The following is a 22,623-nucleotide window of genomic DNA, read 5'->3' on the forward strand; positions in this document are numbered from 1 at the left end:
GCTACAAGCCAGGGCTGACGAGGGTGAGGGCTGGACCCTTGCCGCCTGGGCGAGGGCGGCTCGCGGCCGCAACGGCGAGGCCTTGCCCAACCATGGCGAGGCGGACCTTGCTATCGCGATCCAGGCGAGGGAGATGGGTCGCGGCGGTGAGGGTCCAGCCCTCACCGGCCCTGGCCTATGGCAGGTCGCCGGTGCCGACGTCAGCGACCTAGCCATGGGCCAAGAAGGGGAAGAAGAAGAAGAAAAAAGAAGAAAAAAAAGGAAAAATAAAAAAGAAATATTAAAAAATTGAAAATATTATTAATAAAAAGAAATTTTGAGCAGTTACCAAACACATTTTTATTCTTTTTTTATTCCAAGAATAGAAATTTTGGATAGTTACCAAATACCTTCAAATGCTTAGAAATTGTTCCAAGGCACAGAATCAAAAAGAATCATTTCTGAGCAGAATTAGTTCCCGGGCACAGAATGGTTGTCAAACGCACGCTAAAAAAGAAAATAAAAGGAAAAGAATTAAATTTCAGAAAAAAATTAAGAAATCGTAAAGTTTGTCCAATTTGGCGTCGGTCACGTCACTTAGAACGGCTGACGTCAATGTCAAGGATTTCTGGCTAAAGTTGACCGGATGGACTATCTTGACAAATAATCAATATGTTTAGTACTTGATTGGTACAATTAAATGGTTTATGACTGAATTAGTACAAGTGTAAAAGGTTACGACTTTTTTGATACTTCTCCCTGTATCTATCTATAAATGCTTAAAACGATACTTACGTCGTAATATTTTATTTTTTTGTTCTTCTTTCGTGGTAACATTCAAATGATATTATAATTCCTTCCTTTAGATTTCTTTCTATTCTTTTTTCTCGTAATTATTTAAATTCATTCTTCTCCTTCCTACTCACTCCATTCAAACCGAGAATACCACTAAACTCTTCCCTCTCCCGACCCGCAAGTCACACCACTCTTGATCACAACCTATTACGGATTCAGTGTAAAACTCCTATTGAATTCAGCCATCGTTATCATCCCCTAATATGGATGAGGAGCGGGGACAAGACTTACGAAACCAGAAAAGTTAAAAGCTTGGGGATAAGGACCCGGACCGAATCGCCTCGACGTGCACGAGCAAAGGTCGTCTATAACTTTGATCTCGCGCGACCGGAAGTGATTTACTCTTTCGAAATCGGCGTGTTGGGCTTTCGAAGCTTTTAATTTTAGTGTTGTAAGAGGAGGCTAAGAGCTAGTCTCACCAAATTACTCTTTGGGGCCTTCATATCCCGTAACTAAACTTATCTAATGGAAAAGAATACCAGGAGTGGAGTGGAATGCACACTTCACATGGACCAGGAAGGGAAAGCACGCGCACCAGCTCGGGAGTTGCTTTTGATAAGGGGAGCCCGACAGGACCCTACGAACTGACGAGACCCATGGCTTTTTGTCGATCCAGATGATTGCCCTCCACGTGACTCCCTGGACTTTCACTGCCTTACCATCCATGATTTGAGATAAAAGGGGCCACTTAAAAGCAAAAATGCCAGATGAAATCATAAACCCTGTGAGAGAGTGAGAACGGTTAAGATAACTTTATGCCCACTGAGCCATTGATAAGCGCCAAAAAATGTCTCAATTACCAATAATTTCACAGGACCAAGTCTTTCAAATAGTGCAATGTCATTTCGTGTCCAAAGGTAAGTAAGAGAAATCCCATATCGAAAAATTAATGTGTTGTGAAGAAATTAATATATATCTTAGTTGGAAATTTATTATTAATTTAAGAAAAAAATTATTAATAATAAAAAATCTCTCCGGCCGAAGGTATCGGGCACAATTCTTGTGGATTGTCATGCATATTAAAGCAAGGTTTTTTCTAAGTGAAAATCACAGCTTCACAGCAAAGGCAATCAATCTGGAAAGCAAAGAATCTCGCTTGCCCAGCAGGAATATTAACAGTATGTTGAATTTGAAAATGCGATGTGCCAAGATAACCTTTACTGAGTGCACTATCGGGGAAAAGTGCTAAAGTCCTAACCTTTGACAATTTAGTCTAAACCTTTTTTGATGCCAATTCGTCTAACCTTTGCATTGATGCAATTTAGTCCTAAACCTTTTTAGTGCATTAAGTCCTAAACATTTTAAATTGGTGCCAATTGATCCTAACCTTTTGTTTTTGTTTTTCCTGGTCAATTTTGCCGGAATTTTCGGGCCCGTCGGGTCATGTCATGACAAATTAAATAATATTTTAATATTTTTTGAATTTTATTTTTTCCTTTTTTTTTTTTTTTTTTTTTTTTTTGGTTTTTTTTTTTTTGAAGTGAAAATCACAGCTTCACAGCAAAGGCAATCAATCTGGAAAGCAAAGAATCTCGCTTGCCCAGCAGGAATATTAACAGTATGTTGAATTTGAAAAATGCGATGTGCCAAGATAACCTCTTACTGAGTGCACTATCGTGCGACACTTCAAAAGCATGATCACCAAATGGGTAAATATAGATATCCAGGTACTCTTGCTTGTAAGGTATTCCAAGATCAGGTCTTTTGCGAGCCTTCACCTTTCTACCATGGTGAGTTACTGATACACTAACAGAGAATAACCAAACGCCAGTCATTTTACAACATAACATCAGCCTGGAGGAATAGATGGAGAATCAAGTGAAAAATGGCTGTTTCACCAGAACCAATATTTAGATCACGAAAATGTTATACGAACCACACAAATAGCAAAAGTAAGCATCCCCATTTGACAGACTATATGGATTGGCCAGCAAGCTCGCAAGCTTTGACTTTCAGGTTCAATTTTGCACGCCGCTCTTCATAGGATGCTGTGGCAGAATAAGGGTAAAGTATCATTAGAATGCCTTACATAGTTTTCCCACCCCCAAAAGAGAAGGACACAAGGAAACGATACACACATCTCTCCCCTTCTCGCAAATGAAGTTGATGGGGGGAAAATGAGCTTAAGTTTACAATGATAATCTAACTACATTGCAAGTCCCATAAAGCAAGCAACTATAAACATAAGCTGGACCAGGTTCACAATGATGTTAGTTTGTCCTAGTTCAAGAGTCCCAATGAAGCATTTTTTTCCCTCCCGGAAGTAACAGAATACCAAAGTATTAAAGAGTACTTCGCGTCAGAGCATGATGCACAATTTCAAGAGCAAAACAACATGAACTTCAGCAGTATAGGAGGACTTACGCTCAGTTGGCCGTGACATGAGAGAAATATGTGAGGCTGCCTTCTTTTTTCGGTGGGTACCTAATAAGCTCTGATCTGAGAAACCTGAAGATGTATTTATTACTGTACAATAGCAAAGACATTAAAGTATCATATTGACATGGTTAAATCAGAGCATCACTTCCTCCTACCATGTTCCTGAGGCAAGCAACTTAGAAGAGCCTCATGAGTCATTGCAGCTTGGAGTTCATATGTTTGATAGGCTTCCTCCAAGTGCAGATGTAATGCTTGCTGAGCATCTATTTTGAGATAATCAGCATCAATAAGAATTTGAAAAAAGAAGATGCCAGCAAGAAAGAAAATGAACTAAGATGACTTAAAATGAACACAAACAATAGATAGAAGTGCAAGCAAATCACCTTTACTTTTTCAAGAAAGAAAATCTAAGAGTTGTGCCCAGAGGACATTATCAAAAGCATGAACGATTAAATAAGATGAGTAGATTATGCTATTAAATGAAGCAAGTACCTGAGGAACAAATAAACCTGACACCTTCAAATTCACAAGTTTGAAGAACTAATGGCATTTCTGGAGCCATGGTGTATTGCGGCTTTCTTGGTGTCCCATCAGTGTCCAGTAAGGCATCTATTACCTATAGACATGAGAACCAAAAAATTAAGTCTCCTAACCAACCAATGAAGTAATTCGGCTTTGCAGCCAACTCTGTCGATGTAACCAATGCTCCTAATTTCTGATTCCAACCTGAAGAGTTTCCAGGAAGGTTATGCTCTCGTCACATGCGAAGCAATTATATTCAGATGTATAGGAGAATTTTTGGAATAACTAATCAATTTGTCAAAACTAAAAACACTCCTTTTTTTTTTCTCATGTGCCTTCACCCAGAAGGCCTCAAAATTTTGAGTCTTGTATGCTGGATCTGAACTCCAGCTCTCACATTTAGTAAGCCATGTCTCTTTTACAGCTTGTCCATGGTCAAGCACGTGCATGCATTGCAAATTAGTGCCATGTTTAAAGACTTCAAGTAATGTCAAATGATTCACCGCTTTTTAGCTACCTCAAGCTAATTACATCTCAGACACTTCATGATCAGTAAATTCAAATGCTAGCTTGCCATTTAAGTTGGTATTTTACTCGCAAATCCAGAGCCCATATACTTGGAGCTGACATTGCTGCTCTTTGGGAATTGGCATTAGTGATGAAATATGATGATAACAACCAAAATCTCATGGCTGCGCTTGATACTGCAAATTGATAACGAGAAGTGACATACAAGGGAATGCATTTTGCATTCCTTTTTCTGGAGCCTACAATTTGTAATAGCATGTGTCTTGCTCATGCCAACTTGTGGTAGCAAAGCATCAGAACATCACATCTTTATTTTCCGCATGCCAAACAATTGACTCACTAAAAAAGAAGGATTAATTTGTGTCACAACATGGTTATGCAGATCGCACAATGTCATCTCATATAAAGCCTTTCCTCTGTCATGTCTTGTCCAATATTGATAGCCCTGCGCATTCCGTTGCTTTAACCCATAGTAATCGAACAAACTTAGAGTTATCATATCTCTCACCTAGTTCCTACGTTCAACTTATGGTGACCAAGACAGAATGGTAAAGTATCTAATAGTACGTACATTAGGAGATTCAAGACCTTGGCCAACCATAAACATGACAGCGACCATGCAACGAACTTGGTGCCACAAAAATGCACTGCCCTTAATTTTGAAACACCAAAGTTCATTACTTTCCAACCTGCACAAAACGAAATTTATTAAAATCAGAAAAGACAATGCAAACTAGATTGGTCTTATTAATATAATAACTTGTACAAGAGAGAAACTAGCCAAAATGAAAAGGCCCGTTTTTCGCCTTGATTTCTCTATCATTATACCAAACAAGGAATAAAAATGCATTTTTCTTTCCTTACAATGATCTCAAAAAAAAAAAAAAATCTACCAGAACCAACCTCTTATCACAAGAAGAGAGTTCAAAGGATGTTATATGACGCTTGTAGTTGTGGACATTAAATGCATCCATCTTACAAAAATTTCTGAAATCATGATTCCCAACAAGCTTTTGGCCTGCACTCTCCATTGCCTAGCATAATAACAGAGAAAGGACTTCTATCAAATGAAATGAAATAAGTCATAATAACAAATTTGTTAATTCAAATCAGTAAAAAGTTGTTTAAGAAATGAAATAGTCATAAAATAGAAAAATGGAGAGATACCCTAATATCCAAATTATCTCTCCAAAAGAAATATTTGTACTCCCTGCTCATACAGCTAAACCTGCAAGATATTGAGAAAGAAAGAATCGTGTGAAAAGGCCAACCCCACCCATGTTTCTGCCATCATTAGCATTATAAATTCAACGAATTGGAGGCACCTCTAATTCATTTCATCAGTAGATGCCCGTCGTATCGAATCAAAATAAAGTATACCATGAGAAGGAAAACAACCTTGCGCTAAAATCAATTGGAACAGGACACCAGCCAGTTACTCGGATATCTTTGGGTAAGACTCGATTCAACACTCTCACATAATCAATTTCCGCGTCTAAGACTGACATATAAGTAAAAAGTAAGCATCATATTAAACATGATACAGTTTTCATCGTAAATAATTCATTGCAGAAAATCAAATAAAGTAAGAAACTGTCATGACTGCATAATCCCAACATATATGCACTTCTTGCAGAATAACCCTACTAACTGAGCAATGCTGACCACTTAATCTCCAATGAATCACTTTTGTTGAGGAAAGCAGTGTGATGTGTATACATATGTATAGGAATATGTATATTTTATGGATGCTTTATTGCCGTACCAGCAGTTTATTTCAATATGCAACTTGGACATCAGCTTTGCCCAAAATACACCAATTTTTTAGCAATTGATCGTTTTTTTTTTTCGGGGGGGGGGGGGGGGGGGGTGCTGGTAGCAACTAAATTGAGTCACAAGTTTCCAGCGAAGTTCCAACTTCATCATTTGAAAGCAATTTAAAGACTTTATAGCAATAAATAGAGCTCAAAACAATTAAAGATCGGTCACTCAGTAAAAACAACATACCATCTCCCTCTATGGAAAGTTCCCAACTGTTTGCGTCATCTGTGTTCTTAGGTCGCAGGTTTGATCGTAGAAACAGGGAAATGACCTGCATCAGAAAGCAAACCAGAGCCTACTTATGATGTACTGAAGAAAAGAAGCAACCTGGAGATAATAGAACAACAACATGAATCATTAAAGGAGCCAACTGAAGACATAATTATCCTAGGTAAAACAACAATTGATATTAGACACTTGTCCACATCATACTTCCTTCTTGTATCTTGTGGTGGCATCTCTATAAACCTCTCAATCATCTTGCAAAAAGACTCCCAGCTATCAGAACGCTCACTCTTTGGTACTTTCTCATCTCCAATTCACATCATTGCTTCTCTAAACCTGTTCACTTCAGAACTTGCACTCCAATTACAATATTCTATGACCAAATTAACACCCAATCTCAAATTCCATTAGAAAATTGAGCTTCGCATATGCTCCTAACTGATTCTTATCCAGTAAGATCATAATCAACGAAAGCACTCATAAAAGGAACATCACCATGAATATTCACAGTAACCACATCTATCACGAGGACGGAAAGACAAGGTTGTTATAGGGAAAAACTCTGATAATTGCTCCTTGTCCCCATACTTATGCCAAAATTGCATTTTAGTACTTATAAGTACTAAGTAGTACACATGCAACAGTCAACCATCTTTTTAAGGAAGCCCTTAAACAACTTGTTTCTGAGGTTTCCAAGTTTAAGAAATAAACCAAAATTGAAAACAACAAATGAGAATGTGCCTTTCTACTAAATATAAGATGACTCGTGTTTTTGCAAGAAATTGCTCAACATTTAATACAAGTTGAACAAAGACCCACATTCTCTTTGCAAGGAAATGGTGATTGCAAAGAAAAATGAAGGAAAAAGAAAAAACCCAATCTAGCATCTGTGAACAAAATAACAATCTACTGATCCATCAAGAACTTATTAGCAGAGTAGCAGTTTTTTGCTGAACTTACTTGCCCAAAAGATGAAACTCCTTTGTCTGTTCTGCCACATCTTGAGTACTGTGACTTTTTCTTGTCACCAACTAAAAGCCTTGTCTTCTCAAGAGCTTTAAAAATTTCAGACTGCATGACACCAAAATCATTATGATGAGATTCGGATCGAAATGGATCATGTGTCCGTCAAGAATGTCAACAATGGCAAAACAGAACATTTGCAGATTTCAAATCGATAGCATCCATGATTCAAACATTCACATTGCACAATATTAAAAAACTCTTTTCTGTGTATCTTTGATAAAAAGAAGAAAATCAGCGACTTCGTGCGCATGGTACAAACTGATCTACTAGTGTACCAAAAGATAGGAGTCCTTACTGCAAATATAAATTAACGTCTTACAAAGAATGAGAACCTTTTTTATAGCACAAATTTTCCATTAGGCCCCATGCTGAAAATAAATGGAAATATTGAGGAGAAAATGGAATCTAGGACTGGACCTCGACAGTTGGATCCAATTGTGCTTCAGAAGCAAAACCATAAAACCTGTAAAATAAAGCATAAGTGAAGCGATTTCATTGTGCCAAAGAAAAGCCACAATATATTCAACGGCCTAAGGCACAACACATTAAGGATTTCATTTGTCTAGGAAATTAGTTAGACTTGCCATGTACTGTAACAGAAATTTAATCGCATATTTCACGAATCACATCCACGACACATTCACTTGCGACAGATACTACAACTTAAGAGATTTCTGCAGTGACACCCTAGCATTTCATGTTTTTGGAACATGAATGCTTCCATAGCGGAAATTTCTTCAAATTATTAATAACAGCTAAACTTTCACAATTTCCAGAGTATCTTATATTCCATGGTGCCATTTAAGAACAGACAAAATCAAGACCGGGGAAAAGATATTATGCGGCACCAGATTAAGATTGTATTTATGATGCAACAGTTGCATTGTATGACAAACAGTGCAATGGCCACAATCTGTACCTTTGCCCAAAATACATCAATCTTAAAGCAACATATCTCCTTGGATGGTGTTCGAGAATTCCTGTTTTGAAATCTGCATCAAGAGGTATCACAACATTCACTTTAATATGGCCACACATTGAAAGAACTTCAGCCAAACAACATGCACATGTCTATGGAAACAGGGTTGTTAGATATAACTAACTCGAACCCTATAAAACTATAGAATTAGAAACTATTCGCACGACAACATTGCTGCTTTGATTATGTCGAGTTTTAGCGCTTAGTGTTGCTTCTATTTCTTTAGACAGTTTGGAGTCACAACTAATACAGACCGTTGTGCAACTCCAAGAAAATTTCAGCACTACAGTATCCTATAACCTCTCAAAATTTGCAAGAAGGCCACTTAATTGTTGTTGGCTTTCGAGCTTAAACCATTCCTCCCGTTCCTGAAAACTGACCGGCCTCATAAGTCGCTGAAAAATCCTCAACCGGAACTTGAAGAGCAATAAACGTACAAGATGTCGGTGGTTCAGATTAAACATGCAATTAGTGCTCAGAAAGTTTCCCAGTAACACCTTTTTTCTTCCTAGTCTTCTTGCCCGAGTTCATTGATTCGCCATTCCCATCGACCACACCGCCTCCATCTACGACAGAACTAATCTTGTCTTCCATCTGCACAAAATGAAGTAATAAGCTCAAGTACATCACATTCGGCGCAGAACATCACATTTGCTTATCATCTACATGCGTAGCCAATAACAGAGCAGCGCCAGCCGAAAAGATGCACGCATTCACTCAAATCACTGGCAATGACGCGTGCCCAACTCGAACGCGCGCTTGCCCCAACGCCAAAACCAGCTCTGGGCTACTCTAAAAGACATTAAGATTCGACCAAAAAGTTGCAAAGACAGTGAAATCCAAATGGCTCACCTTTTGACAGCAGCATCTGGAGAGTCGAGAGCAAAGCTCCGCATTCCGCACCTCCAGCTCCTGAAACGAAATGGCGAAACCGACAAAGTCAGCGCGTGCAAAGAACGCCGCCCTACATGTGAGTAAGCAACGGGGGGGAGGGAGGAAAACGGAACGGAACGGAACGGAACGGAGCGTGGCGAACCCAGCGGGCGTTCGGCGGTTGCACAGCTCATGCGGGCTCCCGCATACTACATGTGAGCAAGCGCTGCTCGATCGAGGTATAGCTTCAGGGGAATCGCAATCGAATTCTCGATGGAAAGGAAAAAGGAAGAAGAAGCGTTTCCAATGGCGCGAGAGAGAGAAGAGAGAGAGGAGCGTACGTGGAGTCTCGTCTGGAGAGAATCGATTTGGGAGCGAAGGGCGTCGACTGAATCGGCAGCATCGGGCGAAGTAGACATCATCGCCGCCTCTCCCGCTTCGCCTCGCCTCGCCTCGCTCGACGTTCTGCTCGCGGCTCCTCCTACTCCGGTGAGGCCCTCCGATGGGTTTGAGGAGGTGGTTGGAGGAAGATCCATGGCCGACGCACGCAATACGAAAAATTAAATTAAATTAAAGGATTAATCGAAAAACCCTACATTTGTACGTCAGAAATTTAACAAAAATTATTACAAATATATAGAGTTTTGATGATTAAAAAATTAATTTGAAATTTATCAATTTAAGATTTTTTGTGGAGTGCGCAGAAACGGATAAATTAAACATAATGAAGTGCTGTTTATAATTCTTTTCTTGTTTAAGGAATTTTATGTCCTTTCGTTTTTATTTTGCCTTTTTGGCAAAAATTTAATTAAATTAAATAAAAGGATTAATCGAAAAACTCTAAATTTGTACGTCAGAATTAACAAAAATTATTACAAATATATCGAGTTTTGATGATCAAAAAATTAATTTGAAATTTATCAATTTAAGATTTTTCGTGGAGCGTGGAGAAACAGATAAATTAAACATAATGAAGTGCTGTTTATAATTCTTTTCTTGTTTAAGGAATTTTATGTCCTTTCGTTTTTATTTTGCCTTTTTGGCAAAAATTTAATTAGTTGTTAAGAGTAGAATTGAGTCAAGTTAAGTTTTTTTTTTTTTTGCTAGAATTGAGTCAAGTTAAGTTATTCGTGAATAGTTCAAGCTTCCCTGTTGGTTTGGTGATTACTTGAGTATCTTGATTACGGGTTCTGTTACTTGAGTATCTCATCGAGCTTTTGTTACGCTTTTAAAATTGTTAATTGCTACGATAAAAGGCATGTGCATTTCATTCCTGGCTTGATTACAAATCCATCTAGTTCGAGGTGGACCTCAATTGAAATAGACAAATAAAACAGTGATACTCAAATCTTATTCAGAAGCCAAGTATATAATTCCATGTCAAGCACAAATGCAATAATTATATCGGCTCAACGAACTCGATTACACGGCCCTTCCTTATAATTAAGATTTAGGATGAGAAAGTACACTTTGAACCATTCGGTTTAATCGTATTATAAAAGTATCTTCAAATGAATAATTTGAAAAGCATTTTTCAAAAGTGATCACTTATATTACTTATTATAAAAAGTGAAAAAAATATATCTTCATTATTTACGAGAATATTTAGATATGAATTATTATCGATAATCAAAATATATTATATATAATTAATTATTTTAAAGAATATATTTTTTAAATTATTCGTTTTTGAAGTATGGTTTGATAAAAATCGAACGGTGATAATATTGCTGCTCTCTCTGCTTTTTTATCATGACTAAGTTTAACACGCATAAAACAATCTTAATTTCGATCGTGGGTGCCGCCGCCGCCGCGACGAACCGTCCATCCTCCGGTGTCTCTGCGGCCGCCGTCTGGCTAACTTGATCGGACGAGATACGATGCCGAGTCACGGCAACGATGCGGCAGTGGCTTACGCAAGGGAGCTGGGAGTGATCCGGAAAGCCGCAAATCGGGTCAAAAAGGAAACGAGCGACGTGGGCTCAGCCTGCCCACATCTTCGGTCTCTGTTCTGGACTTCCACAACCATTAGAGGCCATTAACATTCTCTCTCTCTCTCTCTCTCCCTGTGTTGGGTCTCTGATTCTGTCTGTTCATGTCCCTGGCAAGCGAAGCTTCGTCGGTGCAAGAACGACAGACTAAGCAAATGGCGGGTTCGGCGGCCGTGACGGGTCTGAAAGCTGTCTTCCTGGTGTTGGGTTGCTTCATGGTGGCCACTCTCGTCTACACCATTGCCGTCGATGGCCTCCCCTTCCGCTCTGACCTCCTCACTCCGTATTCTCCCTTCCTCTCTCTCTCTCTCTCTCTCTCTCTCTCTCTCTCTCGTAGTGTTTGTGGTGCCTTTTTGTTGTGCCAGCATGAAGACGACAGCGCTTTATGCATGCATTTCGGAACATGGAAAAGACTTTGCACGTCTATTTCGATGCATCCTCTCCTGAGCAAGAGGTAAAACTGCTTCCAGTGAGGTTTCGTGCGGACCTCGACATCCTTGGATGTAAAACAACAAGGAGGTATTCTCTTTTCCTGGTGAAGATAAAGATGCAGGGGATTAGAAGTAGCAGGGCGTCCGAGCACTGGCACCTTAAAATAAGGACCACACTGCATTTGCGGACAGGCGCACACGGCTCCTGTTGGTGGTTTGGTGAGGTTACTAGTATAACCACCAACCGAGGATCCAAGTCAGGTCCCCCTGGAAGAGACTTGCACGTCTATTTCGATGCCAACCTCGTTTACCAGTCCTTAGTGGAGGACGGGGGAAAAAAAACCTGACTTTGCTCTTATGTTGATACCGGGACTAGGAGAGTTGGTCTTCTACTGAACCCTAAGGCATATTGATTGAAGAACCTTGTTTCTCTGTCATCTTTCCGTGATACGTGTGGGATACAGAAATGAACATGTGAAATTGTTCAACTAACGATTTGTCTGAGATAATCCAGTCCCCTGTCTTGCCTTGCCCAGCACGTGTGTAATTTGAGATGATCCTACCAATGCGATATGAATCTTTAGGAGATCACCTTTTGTGAAGATGGGAAGTGCAGGGTCTTATCGAACCAGACTGCTTTTACTAATCTGTCTCGTGCGATGCTTGTGGTCGCAACAGGGTATCCAATATCTATGTTACCAGGGACAAAAATTTTGGTTTAATCCTTGAGAGAATGACTTTTAGACGGTTGGTCTGGACTAATGTTTAGTTATTGCATAATTTGGTCAAAACTCAAATTATTGATCACTTGATCATGCGAAATCTTTCTTTTCTTTCTTTACTACATCATACATATTACAAAAAGTGGATTGAAGATAAACTGTTCCTGCCTCTGTTGCAGGTGGATGGCAGCAACCTTGGTTGACTACTATATCAACGTTGTTCCGCTCGCAGTATGCTCCTTGGCTATTACAGCTTACATCTCTTTACGCAACATCGTCAATTGATTAGTTTGAAAACCATCTTAATTATAACATCATATAAGAATACTGCAAGTGGTTAATTACATAATTACAACTACCTAAGTGCTATAATGTTCAGGTAATGCAGTCACCTTTCACAATTATCAATTTCTCGTCTTTCAGGAATAAGAAAACCAGAATATGTTACCCGATGTTTTTTTAGCTCTTTCCAGTTTAAACTGACAAGCAGCAGTATTTCATGGGAGCAAACAGACACTGAGTTTATATATATTTTGGATAATTGATTCTAAATCATGTGAAGCTGAAAACTGACACTTAAATAAAGCCTTAATAAGAACTGGCAATTCCACAAGTTCAATCTGTTTGCAAATCAATTAAAGAAATGGTATATTTCTTTTGTTGTTGAAGCTTTTTTTGGAATGGAATTCCACGAAAAGTTTGCGGTGCATGCTTACACTGAATATGTTTTCAGGCTTGGGTTTGGTACAAGGAATCAAACTTTTTTAGTGCTTTACTTTGGACAGTGCTTCTTATCTGCCTGGGCAGGTATGCTCTTATTACTCTCTCAACAGGATTTCTTCTTCTTATTTTGTAGTTGCAAGCAACACGAAAGCCGCTTAAGTGTTTTACAAGTGCAAAATGCTTTCATTTGATTTTTCAGCTGACATTTATGTGTATTATGATGCGATTCTTATCCCAGTGTCACAATGTGCTTCTACATTCTTTTGCAATTTCTCAAGCTCTCACCTCAAGAATCTTCACAAGATCCCATCTACCATGTTCTGTTGCGGTATTCTAGCAAGTATGTTTACATGCCATATTATGTATGAGTATATCATTTTTTGTTTCTACTGGATTTTGGAGTTGCACCTATATAGTACTTTACAGAGACGTTATCATTTCATGGTTTCGCCTGATTCTGGGTAATGAACAATTTTCTGCTCCTTTCCCTGGAGCTATAAATCTTAGAATCTCTCAGATGTTTGTTTAGGTTGCTCTGCATTTTCAGTTTAATAATGGGTTACTAACGTGCCCACCCGTTCCTATATTATGCTTTCAATTTTAAGCTGCAGTCTCTTTCTTGTGTAGAATAGCGAATGGAAAGTCTTCATGTGCTAATTCTGTCATTTTAAATTATGATTTTTGATGTACTGGAGTACCTTTTGACCTGAGAAATTTTCTTCTTCAGGGATGGCGTGGAACAGAATAAACAGCATTTTCCTGTTATAACTGCTAGAATCACTTTCATTGTTTTGGGTTGTTTGATGCTGGTGACTCTTGTCTACACTATCTTCACTGATGGTAGTCCTTTCCGGAAAGAACTTTTAGTACCGTAAGTAACTTGCTTTGTCTTCAATGGGCCTTTGTCATTTGGTTCCATAACATTTGGACTTATGGGGAGAAGGTATGAAGATAGGTTGATTTTTATTTTGTCATGGTGTGCTATAAGGGGGTAAACCTATGAATATAATAAATGCCCATGCATATTTTTCTTTTTAAGTGTCATGACAACTGGTTAGGAACTCCGTATTTGTGGGTTTGAGTACCTTTTGTTGCATTGGTTTTCCTACTTATTCGGCTGATAGGAGCTCGCATCTTTTCCCCTTGTATCCTCAGTGTGTAAATCATCTCAATCTGTACTATAGAGAAGCAATGTGTCCTGCATGCTGGTTTGAATCTTAAGAGTAGCGGTATCAATGGGAAAGAAATGTTTGGTTTTAGCACAAGATATGTGAGCTGTGAGTAGGAAGTATACCTTCCCTGTGTCTCTTTGTCTTGTGGTGTGCTGTTACCCTGCGTCTGCCCTATAGTATAACTCTCACTAGGAGCATCTTTCACTTAACTAGAACTAAATTCTTCCTTAATTTGATGCTTTAAGTATGAAGGTTTCTATGCTTTTCTTTCTGATGTTTTATTCTTCAATCATGAGATTTAAGCAGTTCCCCATGCCAGGACAGTACTACTCTTTTCTATAGGAGGGGGACCTACTTTTTTCATCTGCATATGAGTCAATGTATGAACATATCAGCATAATGGTCTCAGTCCTGTGAATGTACTGAATGGTGCTAACAATATGCAGGTGGATGACAGCGATGCTGATTGACTTCTACATCAACGTTGTTGCTCTTTCTGTATGTCTCAAATGCTTATGTTGGCTAACTGTATAGTGCATGAAATTATTTGAGTCATTCGATGGAACAGAGGACATGCATAAATAGGAATTTTGTCTGGTAGAATCAGATAGAAGGAATATAAAGCGATCTCATATGCTTTGATTAACAACAAGCAGAGGCTACATAATATCTCAACTAGTGGAGAATTAACTTTAGAGTTTAGGCTTCATAAGCTTATGAAACCGTTACCTGCAATGATGCCTATTAGATTTGAGAGCAACCTTTGATTTTAAACACCCACAATTAGGAGTTCTTGTTTGATGACTAGGATTGTTGATGAGACAATTTTCTTGTTTTACCCTGCATAAATGATGACTATTTCAATCTTGTGGTCTTACAGGTTTGGGTTGCTTATAAGGAATCAAGTTGGCTTAGTGCATTTGTGTGGATCCTTCTCTTGATATGCTTTGGCAGGTAATGTATCCATATTCACCATGTTTCCATTACTGCCATGAGCTCTGTCCAGAATTCAAATCTACCGGGTTGCAAGCATTACATAGAACTTTAAAGTTGTTTGATGATTATTGATCATATTATGCGGTGGTATTTGATTGTCTTTATTTCTCGTTTATATGCTGATATCAATAACAAAGACCATCTACCTACATTTTCCAGATCTATGTTGTAGGCCCCTGATTTTGTATAGTACCTAAGCTTCAACAGTCTTACTTTATCCTTCCTTGTATCACATAGGACAATCAATATCCTCTGCTTGATAATACGACCTCTCATAGGCTTTGTTTAGTTGGTGGATGATATTCTTCTTGGCCCAATGCTTAGTCCTAGGCAAGCTGTGTCTGCAATTGTCCATATGTTTCCGCATGACAATTGAATTGGAAGGGGAATTTTAGAAACTTAAACTGGCCATTCTGCCTCTTGCTGCTTTCATGGGCTTCCTGCTTGGACCTTGTTAGTAATATCCCGGGAGATATGTCAAAAACCTTGGAATGGCACTCGTCATGATCATAGTCCCTTGTTTTCTTGCAAACTGTGCCAAATGAGTGTTCATTGTTTATTATGGCCTATTTGGAAATAGGCTGAAATGCCCGAGCTCCCTATTGCGTATTCAATTCGTAAGATGTCAAATAAACCTTTTTTCAGTGAGTCAGTGACTTTGTTTTGTGTTTCTTGTGCAGTATTAGTACATGTGCCTACATAGTACGAGGACTCTTCCAGCTTTCCTCCCAGGATCCGCTGTACCTCATCCTGTTTAACAACGGTAATAGGTATGTCAAATTGTCTCTGGACATTGTATTTCTGTTCTGTCAGTACTAGTAGAGAATTGCATTTCTTCTGTCCAAGGATATGATTCTCCAGAATGAGTCGCAATTGATTTCTACGTAACTGATATCTCCAAATGTTTGGGAAGAAGCTTCCGTGAAATTTTTCTTTGGTATTATGGGAGAACACAGCTTCATTTTCACTTTCAAGAAGGAAATTACTTTAGGAGTTGTGAGAAAGGTACTTTGGTCAAAAACAAAAATATAAGAGTAACTTGAGCTACATGGGGATGCATTTACCTCTGGCTTTGGTCATATTGTATGGGGCGATCAATCGGGATAGCCTTTCGGTATGCGAACTTTGCCACTCATAACAGACCATGCTTGGTTTACTTCTTGTATTAAGTTTCACACAAATCATGAAGGCACCCATGATGAATTCTCTGGTCACTTCAGCTTTTTTGTAGCTTCCCATCCACTGCTACACCATACTCTTTGATAAGACATGATGAGCATAATGCACAGATAGACGCAAACATGATTCTTGTTTATTCCCACAATAATTTCTGAACATGACAGCAGAAAGCTGAAAACTGTGATTACTACTATACTGTCGATAATTGCTTTGTCCTACCGTTTTTGGGCAATGTAGTATGTACATGCTCTCATCCTAAATATCATTACTACTGACTTTTCATGCTTTCTGTCTCCTTTGGGTAATAGAGCTCATTTAGTTGAGGTTTTGGCTAACTAAATCGCATGTTATTGTCCATATATTCAAAAGTGCTTTTTTGCTATTTTATCCTAAGGTTTAAGGTGATTCCATTGGTAACGCTAGGGCAGAAAACAGGTATGAGAGAACTTCAGCATGAAAAGGTGCAAGAATGAGTGACGAGTGAAGTACTTGTGGAATTCATGTTGAAGACAGTTGGCCACGGGCAGAGCCAAAAGCTTCCATTTCTTACTGAAAAGTTTTTATGCTGTATCATTCTACAGCATTCGCGTAGTGATGATTCATTTTAAAAACACCAATGGTGTAAATATTCTTTTACAAAAGCATCTTTGAACGGAAACGTCTACTACTAATGGATTGAATGTGGTTGCCAACAAATAACGAGTGTTTGTCATTGCTTAAATCCTGCTTGAGTAATTATCTTTTTTCGCCAAAAATGTTTAAACTGCGCAATCTGTCAAGGATCGTCCCGGGATGAACTCCATGAGAACACCCGGTACCTTTTTGTACGAATGGGACTAACATTGTTCTGCTTATTCTTAAGCCTGAGTGATCAATCAACCTGCTAAAAAACCAGCTCCGGAGTCGCTCCAAAACAGATCGGTTCTTACCACACTTTCTGAGCCTGGTTTCTTTGGAAATAATCACGAGCCAAGTTGTGAACCTGGGATGGACCAAGAATGGCTTTTCATGAAACAAATGAATGAAGTGACACGTCGAAGAGAATTAGAAAACAAAGGATTTGAAGGAACGGATGGTTTGGACTGCATTGCCATTATTGTACATATGGTCTCACTGTAGTACATCTCGCACTCATCAGACTAAGAGAAGGCCTTTTTAGGTGGGCAATATAAAGCTGAAAATTCCAGGTCAAAACTCTATTTTGAGTAGTCAGAGAGTTTGGACTACTGATCTATATATTCTATCATTCAAATGAATTCGAGTTCACAGTAGTTCTATATGACTAATGCGGCGGCACTTTAATACAATCTACCGTGGAAGACCATATGCAGGTCGAATCATACATTTGATTTATCCAATTCAACAGATGAAGCGGCGTCCGATTTTCGCAATCGAAGTGCAGAATCTTTACAAGGGGGCATGTAGGGAGGGGGTTCCCTGATGCTAGTCTCAGGCGTCCCGCCGTTCTTCACAATGAACACGGTGGTCATTCCCCAACTGTAGTGTCGATCCAGATGACAGTGCCATAACCATACTCCTGGTATCGGAAAGCAGATATTAGATCCAATATGCCAAAAAACACGGATTCATTTCAACCGAGATGTGTTCGGCAAAATAAGACAGAAGTTGGTGTTAAAATGAGTTACTCCGAAATGAATAGGTAATAATAACTGCATGACCGAAGGGCAAAGGCAAGTACCAGGATTACTGGCTTTGAATCTGAGGGCGACCCATCCTTTTTTAGGCAGTGAAACGGTATTCACTTCGGGAGGATCGACCAGATTGTAAGTCTTGGGGTCCGTCTCATTGTCGAAGTTCCCATAACCAGCTCCGACGACAAAGAAGCCATACCCGTGCAAATGCATCGGGTGATCCTCCGATGCATCCATAACATTGGTTCCTTGGAAAACAATCTCCACTTCTTCATTGTAGTTTAGCACCTTGACTCTGCTCCCTTGTACTGCCAACTCGTAATCATCCGGCACATCGTCTGCTGTAAAGTTGAAAAACTTTTGTGGCCATTCTGGAAAATCCGTTGTGAAATAACCGCTCAAGTTCCTGTCATGGACATTCATCTGTGAGTCGAGTCCAACGATGATCACAATAAATCGTTACTGTAAATGAATATTTCTGTATTGCATCAATTAATTTCCTTTCATGAGGAGAGGTTTAGCATTCCTGTCCTAAAACTGTAGCTAAAGATTGAACAAGCTCATCAACAAAATGAACAAATGAATGCTTGACGAATACCTGTAGTAAGCCATGAGTACATCGGTCGATGGGTTTACCCAACTAACATTGTTTAAGCTTGATGCAAGGCCAATTCTCGTGTCCGAACCATTGACAAACTCAACTTCGCCCATGGAAGCCGTGATATACATGAAGGTAGTTATATTTCTGGGGACCTCAATAGGGTATTCTTCGTTTGCTAAGCTCCTGATTTGACTCATGAAGTTTATTGCAGATTTATAGTCATAATAGATCGGTAGTGTGTCGGGAAAGAAAGGACCCGATGTATCGGTGTAGTTGCCGGTATACTGAAGAATCGCGGTGGCATTCACTTTGTCATAATCCGTGACATCTGGCTTGACACTATCATACTGTCTAGTTGCCATGTAGTATTGACCGAGAGATTGGTCTGCTGTGACCAGTATATCCATGGTTTGCCCTGGGGCAATCATCACAAAACTCGAGACAACTGGTTTTATGTAGGCCCCATCCATCCCGACGACAGTGAAATTATGTTTTCCGATGGCAAAGAACATTTCTGCATTCATCACCGCATTGACCAGACGAAGAATGTACCTTTTCCCATAATCGACTGACCAGCGATAGGTGAAATCTGCAATCAAAAGCTTCGTAAATGGCAAGACATAGAGAACATTTTTGTTAGGAAACGCCCATGCAACAGTTGGTCATATGCTTTTGCATAATTGAAACACAATATAAGTCGGTTCATTTCTCTAGTGAGGGCGAATTCCGATGATTCTACATTCCCCGAATTGGTCAAAGGCACATCAAAGCAAGTGAAAGCACTCTTGACTTTGCGACCGTCAGTTAGTTCTGCAAACGAATTGCGCAATTGTTTTCTGTTCCACAATAGTCTCACGTAGATAATAGGTATGGTTAGTATGTTTTCTTGGCTGCGCTGATTACCTTTAGAACAATCACAAAAGTCTCCTGGTTGGCCGTTGACAACATATGCATCCGAGCGAGGAGTGTCTGCACCTTCTTGTAGGTCCTCCTCAACTTCCGTGTTCACATCTCCTTTGTACCAAGACCCTACGTATAGGCAAGTAACAAAGAATTTAGGCAATCATACGGAGAGACCGACAAAATGAATATGCAATCACTGTGGAGCAAGAGAAAACGAAAAGGAGTGACAGAAGAGAAGTATGTAATCCCGAAATTTCACAGCATGGCATGTTTGACAGAAGAAAACATATTATACATGTCCCAGCTTCCTTGTGGTGCAAGTTCAGGCCGAACAGGGATGCATGAAACGGGAACAAAATAAAAGCGACAAGAGAGATACAAGCAACTCCTGAAATTTCATGGTTGTTTCACAATGCTTTTCTTCTGTTTCTTGTCCATGACAGATTATGTTGTCTTGTCCTAGACCCCGACCATATTGATGACAGAAACCATAAGAGAGACTCACTTAATTCTTTTGAATCCGTCCCTGAAACTTCAAATTGAAACTAATGATTCATGAAACAGCAACAGATGAAAACAGACGAGAGAAACAAATCTTTTAGATCAGAAAAGACCGAATGAGGAGGTCATTGACGTCTACTTACCCAGCACTACCACTTCTTCACCATCTGGTTTCTCAAAAGGGTAAGTTGTGCCCTCCTCAGGGTATATGACAATGGCCCCATGAACTCCAGCTCGGGTCCAATCGCTGTGAGCGTGCCACCAAAGCGTGCCCACTTCTTTCGAAAATATGACCTCATAAGTAAAGTTCGATCCGGGTGCAATCGGGCACTGTGTTACGTATACTGGACCATCTGACCATGGATTTCTCGGCTGCTTTACGCCGTGCCTGCAAGTTAAATGATTAATTAAGAAAACTTAACTGTATGTTATGCGTAATTATCACTTTGTGTTAAGGAGCGTGTAATAGAAGCCCGATACTTTTTGCCCGGAGATATCACCAAGAGGGAGCCTAAGTCCAAGCCGGTTAACATATCCAATTTGACCCATATTTACTCAAAAGCTTAAACCAATGAGTTATGAGACAACTAGGATATATTAACTGCTCTACACCACACCAATTATCCGATGTGAGATTTCTCTAACACAACTCACACGTGCATCCTAACACTTTGAAAAGAGAATTATTCCTCATTTAACATGCTTAACAGATGTTCTAAGGGCATTCGTCAAATGGACTCATGATGATCTGATTAAACCACATAATCTCATTGCCGGAGAGCTTAATCCGAAATCAAAACATAATCTCATGGTCGTCGAAAATACAAGCAGCTTTTTCCACAGAAACAGATCAAAACTTGGTGGATCTAACACAAGAGGGGTGATAACTAAAAACAGTTCTTAACTGGAGGTGCACCGGAATTGCTGCATTAGTCTAACTTTAAAATCGCTGTGGTGACATTTTTACCTTTTCAATGCAAATTTTGCAAGAATCTACGTTGCTGGTTCTGAAAGTGCAGCTTTATCTAGACATCCTTAATTGGACGGACAGATTCTTGGGACTAGATTGCAACTAACTTTCAACAAGAGGAGAAAGACAGAGGAGGAAGAAAATTGACCGCTGAGGTAACGACGGAGCCACACCTTTTAGCCCCGTTTTTAAATTGACTATTCCCACCACTGCACGTGTTCCAATTCTTATTTGATTTTTAGTTAGGGTTGCGCTAGTGTCTCGGAGACGCTTGTTACCAGGACCCTCTCGCTTGTTGCGCCGTGATAACACGCTCGTGCTTTTCCGTTCCTCGGCACTTATTACTCGGAGAAAAACAATCATTATCGGATGAATATGCGTTTGATCCATCCGTACCCTTGTCATTATATTTGGCGGGTCTCGTATTCGCACGACGGACCTCGCCGGAACGAATGGAGGCAGACATGTTCGGGTATGAAAAAACGCACTATATAGCTTCACTTTCATTTGAAAGGGTGTTAGAGAGAGAGAGAGAGAGAGAGAGAGAGAGAGAGAGACAGAGACAGAGAGCGAGAGAGAGACAGGTGAGGTACCAGTGAATGGTGACTCCGTAGTCGCCGTGATTGTGGACGTTGACGTAGACGGTGTCGCCTTTGTGAACGCGAATCACCGGCCCGGGCAAGCTGTCGTTCACTGTCAGCATGCTCTTGGAGCTGCACAGCCTTGTGAAGTTGGTCTCTTTCAGCTACGACCAAACCCAAAAAACAAACAAACAATAGGTTAATCATAATTTTCCGTGCCACTTCAATCTCGAGTATGCAATGTTGCAGACAAAAACTGTGTGTGTTCAGGAAGTGGAGACATTGTCACCATGCAGCAGCAAAAAACCAGGCGCCCGTGTGTTCTGCTCAAGAAAAGCTTCAGGCCATTCGAAAAGACCAACAACGTGCATCTTCAATCCAAGAACTTACGATGAAGTCATGGTAATGGACTTTGGCATGAGCGGAGGGAGCGAGAATGCACACACCCAGCAGCAGAATCAGCCCTGCAGACTCCAAGAACGACAACGACAATCTGCTCCCCATCCTCGTTCGTCGGTGTTCGCTGTTATCGGCAGCGGCGAGCATGAAGGCGTCCCAACCACCTGCGAGGATTTCGAGCAATGTCCACAACTTCGGTAGCCTCTCCAACCTTTTTAAGAGAGAGAGAGAGAGAGAGAGAGAGAGGTTGATGCAGGATTTCACAGTCTTCTCGTCACCTCATTAACGTCGCCAGGTAGGTGAGCGAAGTTCATAGTGAGATTGACCGACCGTTCTGGTTTATTCAGTTAGATCGCGTTCAAATCAGCGGTCGGACAACGTCGGGAGGGGCTTGGATGATAAACTCTCGACCGAATTACATTGACGAATTAAGCCCGATCGATGCACGCTTGAAAACGTTATAATATAGACTGAGGATTACGCGATTACAAGATATTTGAAGAATACATTACACGCGGCGAAAGCCAAGAACGTGTCTGGCAAGGATTTCTTTGAAAAACAAGTCTCGCGATGCGTTCAGTAGATCGATACGTTATATTCGCCATCGGATAAATA

General features: G+C 39.9%; 4 protein-coding genes across 9 annotated transcripts; 1 reads left to right on the forward strand and 3 right to left on the reverse strand.

The window, feature by feature from the left end:
• Positions 1-996: 996 nt before the first annotated feature.
• LOC130137494 (uncharacterized) lies at positions 997-2,624 on the reverse strand. Its single transcript, XM_056308909.1, has 2 exons — positions 2,438-2,624; positions 997-1,556 (listed from the first exon to the last, which is right to left on the reverse strand). The coding sequence occupies exons 1-2, from the start codon at positions 2,622-2,624 to the stop codon at positions 1,297-1,299; spliced, it is 447 nt and encodes a 148-aa protein (XP_056164884.1). The 3' UTR covers positions 997-1,296.
• LOC115684667 (uncharacterized) lies at positions 2,470-9,720 on the reverse strand. 3 transcript variants are annotated; one of them, XM_056308908.1, is made up of 16 exons: positions 9,529-9,720; positions 9,167-9,226; positions 8,812-8,908; positions 8,255-8,327; positions 7,753-7,798; positions 7,270-7,380; positions 6,271-6,355; positions 5,662-5,764; positions 5,431-5,491; positions 5,167-5,297; positions 4,835-4,952; positions 3,706-3,829; positions 3,369-3,476; positions 3,205-3,282; positions 3,029-3,097; positions 2,470-2,822 (listed from the first exon to the last, which is right to left on the reverse strand). In XM_056308908.1, the coding sequence occupies exons 1-15, from the start codon at positions 9,607-9,609 to the stop codon at positions 3,060-3,062; spliced, it is 1,314 nt and encodes a 437-aa protein (XP_056164883.1). In that variant the 5' UTR covers positions 9,610-9,720; the 3' UTR covers positions 2,470-2,822; positions 3,029-3,059. The 3 variants fall into 3 exon arrangements, with proteins under 3 accessions (XP_056164883.1, XP_030465363.2, XP_056164882.1); XM_030609503.2 differs by lacking the exon at positions 3,029-3,097 and having other exon boundaries at positions 3,199-3,282; XM_056308907.1 differs by having other exon boundaries at positions 2,797-3,097.
• A 1,459-nt stretch (positions 9,721-11,179) lies between these two features.
• LOC115684668 (uncharacterized) lies at positions 11,180-17,122 on the forward strand. Of its 4 annotated transcripts, none has more exons than XM_056308413.1 (9): positions 11,192-11,461; positions 12,511-12,562; positions 13,065-13,138; positions 13,293-13,394; positions 13,782-13,925; positions 14,673-14,724; positions 15,107-15,180; positions 15,903-15,992; positions 16,803-17,122. In XM_056308413.1, exons 1-9 carry the CDS (start codon positions 11,283-11,285, stop codon positions 16,804-16,806), a joined length of 771 nt encoding a protein of 256 aa, XP_056164388.1. In that variant the 5' UTR covers positions 11,192-11,282; the 3' UTR covers positions 16,807-17,122. The 4 variants fall into 4 exon arrangements, with proteins under 4 accessions (XP_056164389.1, XP_056164388.1, XP_056164386.1 ...); XM_056308411.1 differs by having other exon boundaries at positions 11,196-11,461; positions 16,825-17,122; XM_056308412.1 differs by having other exon boundaries at positions 11,196-11,461; positions 16,830-17,122.
• Positions 17,123-17,460: 338 nt separating this feature from the next.
• Positions 17,461-22,242, reverse strand: LOC115684665 (putative laccase-9). Its single transcript, XM_030609497.2, has 7 exons — positions 22,000-22,242; positions 21,622-21,773; positions 20,202-20,446; positions 19,558-19,683; positions 18,652-19,243; positions 18,101-18,459; positions 17,461-17,938 (listed from the first exon to the last, which is right to left on the reverse strand). Exons 1-7 carry the CDS (start codon positions 22,153-22,155, stop codon positions 17,739-17,741), a joined length of 1,830 nt encoding a protein of 609 aa, XP_030465357.1. The 5' UTR covers positions 22,156-22,242; the 3' UTR covers positions 17,461-17,738.
• Positions 22,243-22,623: the final 381 nt, after the last annotated feature.

Source organism: Syzygium oleosum, unplaced genomic scaffold (assembly GCF_021117445.2).
Source record: "Syzygium oleosum isolate NSW1041296 unplaced genomic scaffold, Sole_v2.1 Sole_v2.02, whole genome shotgun sequence".
NCBI lineage: Eukaryota > Viridiplantae > Streptophyta > Magnoliopsida > Myrtales > Myrtaceae > Syzygium > Syzygium oleosum.

Coding starts and splice junctions, on each gene's coding strand:
- LOC130137494 (XM_056308909.1), bottom strand. CDS start 2,624: ATGTTATGTTGTAAAATGACTGGCGTTTGGTTATTCTCTGTTAGTGTA. Junction 1,557..2,437: donor GTCGCACGATAGTGCACTCA/GTAAGAGGTTAT, acceptor ACTCTCTCACAG/GGTTTATGATTTCATCTGGC.
- LOC115684667 (XM_030609503.2), bottom strand. CDS start 9,609: ATGATGTCTACTTCGCCCGATGCTGCCGATTCAGTCGACGCCCTTCGC. Junction 7,799..8,254: donor TTGATGTATTTTGGGCAAAG/GTACAGATTGTG, acceptor TTTATTTTACAG/GTTTTATGGTTTTGCTTCTG. Junction 2,823..3,198: donor CATGTCACGGCCAACTGAGC/GTAAGTCCTCCT, acceptor ATTCTGCCACAG/CATCCTATGAAGAGCGGCGT.
- LOC115684668 (XM_056308411.1), top strand. CDS start 11,283: ATGTCCCTGGCAAGCGAAGCTTCGTCGGTGCAAGAACGACAGACTAAG. Junction 12,563..13,064: donor TCAACGTTGTTCCGCTCGCA/GTATGCTCCTTG, acceptor ATATGTTTTCAG/GCTTGGGTTTGGTACAAGGA. Junction 15,993..16,824: donor CTGTTTAACAACGGTAATAG/GTATGTCAAATT, acceptor TGGTAACGCTAG/GGCAGAAAACAGGTATGAGA.
- LOC115684665 (XM_030609497.2), bottom strand. CDS start 22,155: ATGCTCGCCGCTGCCGATAACAGCGAACACCGACGAACGAGGATGGGG. Junction 19,684..20,201: donor TGAAGAAGTGGTAGTGCTGG/GTAAGTAGACGT, acceptor GCCTATACGTAG/GGTCTTGGTACAAAGGAGAT. Junction 18,460..18,651: donor GTACTCATGGCTTACTACAG/GTATTCGTCAAG, acceptor TGTCCATGACAG/GAACTTGAGCGGTTATTTCA.